Source organism: Astatotilapia calliptera, chromosome 10 (genome assembly GCF_964374335.1).
Source record: "Astatotilapia calliptera chromosome 10, fAstCal68.1, whole genome shotgun sequence".
Classification (NCBI taxonomy): Eukaryota; Metazoa; Chordata; class Actinopteri; order Cichliformes; family Cichlidae; genus Astatotilapia; species Astatotilapia calliptera.
Genome location: NC_137431.1, coordinates 20,075,056 through 20,081,404, shown reverse-complemented (window position 1 = coordinate 20,081,404; position 6,349 = coordinate 20,075,056). Strand labels below are relative to the sequence as shown.

Sequence of the window (6,349 nt, the reverse complement as noted above, 5' to 3'; positions counted from 1 at the left end):
TTTGTGTTTATGTAGATCTCTCATGATTTAAAAGACTAATGAGAATTAAGGTTTTTTTTCATTGAAGATCAAGAGGAGAGGAAAATATTTTTAATAAAGACAACACTGTTGAGCTTCATTTTTTGCATTTCTAATTTACAGTGTAAAATATTTGTTGTAAAAACCAAGCAATTAGTGTCTGTATACGTGTGTGTCGGTCTGTGGTTACGCTTTATCATTCAAGCAACAGGCTACATGTACTGCAGGAAACACATGTTCATCATAGTTAATAAATGTAGTTGCATATGCAGTCTAGTTCAACATTAAAGAAAGTTATTTTGTAATACATTAAACCACAAATTAAAAATCATATGAAAGAAGAGTCAGTTTTGATTTTCTTTATTACTTTGAAAGTGCTCCTAGGCAAAGCTAAACTAAACTGACATTAAATAGCAAACCACTGCCACAGAACATTGAGCTGCTATCTCCAAGTTGTCCTATAAATAGTTCAACCTACTTTCTGCACACATTTTCTGTGCTAAATGAAATGAAATAACATGTTAGTATCAAACCCAGCATTCACATGTGAAGACTGATAACATTTGTTTAATGCTAATGTTTTGTTCTAGTTGTGAGGGGAAACACAAAAATTCTTGCGTAGATATTTTTTTCCACTTTAAAAACATGTAGTAGTTTGCCTTTGCATGCCAAATTATAACCTCAGTGTGTGAGATGTTGGTGTTTTTTCACCTCTGAATGCAAACATAGAAAAAAAGACACTGGATGGTCTGTTTGTCTTTTTCTAAATAAATGTGTTGTGAAATGTTTAATTCATATTTAACAATTAAATTATAACATTTTCTTATCCTATAATATATTCAATTATACCAACACTGTTATTATTAGTTTACCCACAGGGAAATGTGGCATTTCCAGTTTTAAAGCAGGATTGGAGAAGCTTGGGAAAACTTGTACAAAAATAAAGAAATTACTGTAGATCGTACATCGGTGGAAATCATACATATAGTAGCATATGTTACCACATTAGATTGGTTACTTTTTATAAATACTTAGAAGTCTACAATGTCTATAATGTGAGTGTGTTTACCTGTCAAACACGAGGAAAGTGTTTGTGTGAGAATCCATTAGTGTTTTCATTTTCTCTTTAAAGAAGACTGATATTCACACTGTCATGGTTCTGGGTCATTCGACCCAGCATTTTAAGTTTATGATTTCTTTCTGTTGTATTGTTATGTTTTAGTTTTCTGTTACTTAGTTTAGTCGTGGTTTTTCCTGCTGAGTTATTTCTACTCCTGGCACATGTTTTCACTTTTCATTAAGTTCCTGTCTTCCTGTGTCGCCTGCTCCTGGGTCCTTAACTCGCCACACATGATTTGCTTCCAGATCGTTACACACACACACACACACACACACACACACACACACGCACACACACACACACACACACACACACACACACACACGCACACACGCACGCACACACACACACACACACACACACACACACACACACACACACACACACACACACATGGCTACATGCCAGTCCAGAGAGACAGTGAAGTCACTCTGAAAATCACCTGTTCTTCCTTCAAACTCTACTTTAGCATCTGCTGTGAATAAATTTCACACTTTTCAGTGAAAAATATTTGATTTTGGTTGTGTTTTATCACCTCAATTCTTAATAAATGAAAAGTTGACAGTGAAACTAAAGTACCCCTGAAGTAGTGTTATTTTTTCCACTATTATCTGTTGGGGACATATAGCAGTTCATTTAGAACAGTTAGTATCATTCGACTAAAAAAAGAGCTTTTTCAAAATATTTCAAATGATAAAATAAGCAATTATATCTTTGTGCCTCTTTTGGTACATGCATCTCTGTAACACTATGTTTCATTTAGAAACAGTTTTTTAGCTAAAGGGTAGTACTAAATAATCAGCAAACTTTAAATATGTGAATACTCATTGAGGAAGCTACAGACATCTCTGGTTATAAAAACCACCTACAAACCACTTCCCACTCAGCTCTTTGCTCACATATAAGCTACTGCAGCTCTCAAGAATACGCCAAGAAATCATTATAATGAAGGCTAGTGGAAGGCAGCTTCTGGGTTTGGTCTTTGCCATCTTCGGCTCTCTTGGATGCATGGCCATCTGCATCGGCTCCACTTGGAAATTTGCTCAGAATAATGGGCTGGGTTTGTGGAAGTACTGTGAGAGTCAGGACTATTACTATTACTACAGGACAGCATGTGAAGCTTATATTTCTCTGGATGTACCTCAAGAACTGAAGGCTGCCAGAGTGCTCACCATCATGGCCATCATCATCAATGTTTTTGGCATCATGCTTGGTGTGGTAGGGGGCAACTGCACCACCAATGATCAGGATGAAAGGCAAAAGACTAAAGAGGCCTTTGTTTCTGGAATTGCCTTCATCATTGCAGGTGTCTTGGTGCTCATACCAGTCTGCTGGACCACAATCACCATAGCTCATGAATCCTACAATGAAGAATACAGAATGGGAGCTGCGCTCCACATCGGGTGGGTGTCTGTAGGGCTGCTGATACTGGGTGGAAGTCTCCTTTGCAGCTCCTGGCCACTCAAAAAGGAGACTAGCTATGATGTTAAGTACCCCCAACCTCCCTCTGTGTAAATCAGGGTCTTGTAAAAAGAAAAAACAGTTAATTAGAAAGAGTAAAAGCTCTTTGAAACTTAAATGTGTGATTTGGATGAGTAGTAAAGTTTGTGTATTTAAACTTTCTGTAAAATCTGACTGAGCAGCCACAAGTTTAAATCTATGATTTATTAAACTGGTTCAATATTGATAGTGATTTGGATTATTGTCTTACTTGCTGTTTTTAAATACTTCTTTTTATATTTGGTTTTTGCTTGTCTGTTTAATGTGTGAGCATGTACCATTAAAATGTACATTAAATTTACTCACAAGCATGTGAGAGCAGACATTTCTTCGTTGCATCTGATGGCAGTGGCTCTTTATTTTCAAACATCTAAATAAAGAGTCTGATTACAATTTGTGTTTATGTCTTCATTTATAAGATACTAAGGAGTTGTGTATATTATTGCATAAAGAGTGGGTCAAGGGAGAGAGAAATATTCAATTCAGTTCAGTTGTATTTATTTATGCAGGTACCTCAAGGTACTTTGTGCTACAATAATAGTATAGCCAACAGTAGTGTGTGCCCTCATAAAGACGTATTTCATGTTTTTTGTTTACAAATAGTCTGATAATGGAATACAGTATAATACGGGGACCTCAAACATGTGGCCCGGGGGCCACTTGTGGCACACGTCACCCGTACTTGCAGCCCATATATCGACGTGACGAAATATAATGCAGTTTGGTACTTGAAGTTACTTTTTTTGTTACGAGAGTTTGTTTGTTGTTGAGTGCAATGTTAAAATAAGTTCTTAAAAAGAAAAAAAATTAATATGAATGCAATATGAGCAGAGAGCACAAACCTGTTGAGGGATTCACAGTGTTAGTTCAGTAGTGAGAGACTTATTTCTAAAGAAAACAATTTTCACTACAGTCAAAAACTAACGTGTACATTTATGTCTGCATTTTTATTTTGTTAAATACAAACAAAATTATAGCAGAAGTGTTGCCACGTATCTGACCAGAATGAGAGCGCCAATGTGTTTATTTGGTAGTTCAATGAAAGGCTTCGGTTAGTTAAGAGTGAGAAAAAGAAATTGTGTTCATGTTTGCAGTTTTGTTTTGTTATACAATAATCAAAATTTAAAAGAACAAACAAAACACGACGTTTTCAGAAATATTTGTGGGCGTTTGTTTGTTTTTATGCTTCTTGAACACTAAAGTGGCCCTCCAATGAGATGACGGTACCAGCCGTGGCCCACGGCTCATTTCAGTTTGAAACCCTTAGTGTAGTGGGTGATTTAAAAAGCAAAACTTTCACAGTCCTCATAATGACACCGGGAAGGGCTTGATTAAACACTGAAACTGCTAAAATTAGCTTTGGACTTTTAATCATATGTTAGCTTGTAGTGATTTAATCACCAAAAATGTTTTTAGGAATTCACATTATGTACAAATGAAATGAAAAGCCAAAAAGTAATAATAATAATAATAATAATAATAATAATAATAATAATAATAATAATAATAATAATAATAATAATAATAATAATAATAATAATAATAATATTGTTGACACAGAATATCTACGAGGCAAAGCCTCACAAGTGGGGGGAACTACAGGAACCACCATGAGGCCACTTCTTTTTCAGTTTAGAATATAATTTAGTGCCAAACAGGTCTGATTATTAGTCTATTAAAGACACAATCATCCTTTAATGAGAAAACCGCAAATCAAAAATCAAATAAAAGTTGAAGTAAGATGTTTTTCTTTGCTTTATTATTTTTTCATTACTCTTCTAGGCATAGCTTGAAATAAAAAAAAAGTTAAGTGAGCATCAAACCATTGCTACAAACGTTTGTGGCTTTTGCTGTTTGATGTGGCAGTCCAAAATGGCTCTTAGAGCCAGATCTTTGACGTGGACGACGCGAGCCGGCTCCTTATCGCGAGCTGTGTTTTTTTTTTCTTTCTCTCACCCTCTCTCTCGCACTTTTTTTCCGCTTCACTCTGCACGCGAGCCTTGTACTTTACGCTGGGAAGAGGGCGGAGGGGCGGTAGTTACACTCGCAGTAGCACAGGAACAGAGCAAGAGAGAAAGAGAGCCAGGGTCACATTAGAAAGGTATAGTAATCATCCACAACTATTTTCAGTTGCGGATGATAAAGGATTCAGAAAGTTTATTCATGCAGGCCCATATGACAGAGAATGTGCATCTTCTTTTTGTTTTCATATTTTAATTTATATTTAATTGTGTTGTGGTTTGCAGCGTTTTGTGTTGTTTCACTTTAAATTAGTTTAAAAGGAAAAAGCTGAAAATTTAATTAGTTAAAAGTTGAACTGTGAATAGTTGGTTTTTGTCTTATATGATTTATTTATTTTAATGTGGAGTGAATAAATAAAAGTATATTTACGGTGGCCCCTAGAGACAAAGCATGTGCAAACTCCAAAGCACGTACAAATCACAACAGAAGTGCTCCAGGATGCTAGGGGCAGTGTTGAGCTTTTGTTACCTAGTGGCTACACAAGCCAGGAAGTACCAACGACCCGATTTGGTGTGTGGTAGTAACAGGTAAATGAACATTTTCTTTTTTAAATTATTTGAATATATACAGTGCTTGTGTATAAATACACAAACAATACACATATGCTTTCAATTGTGTAATTTGAGTGATCTGGGTAGCTCTGTTTTGGAAGTTCAGTTAACGCTAGAAATGTGTTTTGGAGTTTGTACGTGTTTTGTCTCAAGAGGCCACCATAAATATTTATATATAAACATATATAAATAAAACCACTTTTTTTTACATTAGTAATTCCTATTGTGCATAATTTTATATTATTGTTAATAAGAAATTAATTAAAGCAACAAAAAAACCAGAAGAGCCGGTTCGGAGCCGGTTCGGAGCCGAAAGAGCCGGCTCTCTAAAAAGAGCCAGAAATCCCATCACTAGACTGCGGTTATCTCTAAGTTGTTCTTTATATAGTTCAGCCTACTTTCAGTGCTTATTTCCTCTGCTAAATGTTTCACGCTTCAACAGATTAGAATCAAACCCAGCATTTACATGTGAAGACTGACTGATCTAATTTGTTTATTGCTGTTTGTCTGTTTCCAAAGAAAGTTTACCTTTTTTTTTTTTTTTTTTACTATTTTGATGTTTTGTTTATAGGGGTGGAAGGAAACACACACATTTTGGTATAGATCATTTTCAATATTAAAATGATGTAGTAGCAGTTGGATGTGTAAGTGTAAGCATCAAAAAGATACAGTGGAGCAGGTTTAACTATGCCTTTCTTTAGCAAAGAAAAAACAAACAGTCATAACAATACACAATATTTTATAATACACATATTTATCTTTAGTTGCACGGTCTTATCTGATTGTCTGTTTCTGAAAATATTTTTCTTTTTTGCTTATTTATTTGTTTTTTAAATTTGTTTATTAATCAAGGTCTGCATTTGCTAATGTGGCTGTTTAGGATTTTTGTTTTTGCTATACTTTTTGTTTTGTACTGTAAATGCAGAAAAGTAGTGTTCACATATTTTATATACTAATTTGAAACTAATGTACTCATCAAATAACTTTGACACAAGTCACAGAGCATTTGGATGTCCCCCTCTACAATTCAGTAAAGTGAGTAATAGTTGTATGCTATCTCATGCTAAAACAAAATGATCACAAGCTGAACAGGGAACGGAGCAACAAATTGCAAAGAGGGCTTCCCGAGATAAAGATA

General features: G+C 35.1%; 1 protein-coding gene across 1 annotated transcript; it reads left to right on the top strand.

Moving 5' to 3' along the window:
* Window positions 1-1,934: 1,934 nt before the first annotated feature.
* Window positions 1,935-3,031, top strand: LOC113030018 (claudin-4-like). The gene has a single exon (XM_026181046.2). It carries the CDS (start codon window positions 2,084-2,086, stop codon window positions 2,651-2,653), a length of 570 nt encoding a protein of 189 aa, XP_026036831.1. The 5' UTR covers window positions 1,935-2,083; the 3' UTR covers window positions 2,654-3,031.
* The last annotated feature ends 3,318 nt before the right edge of the window (window positions 3,032-6,349 follow it).

Excerpts from the sequence above, each read along its gene's own strand:
- LOC113030018 (XM_026181046.2), top strand. The coding sequence starts at position 2,084 with ATGAAGGCTAGTGGAAGGCAGCTTCTGGGTTTGGTCTTTGCCATCTTC.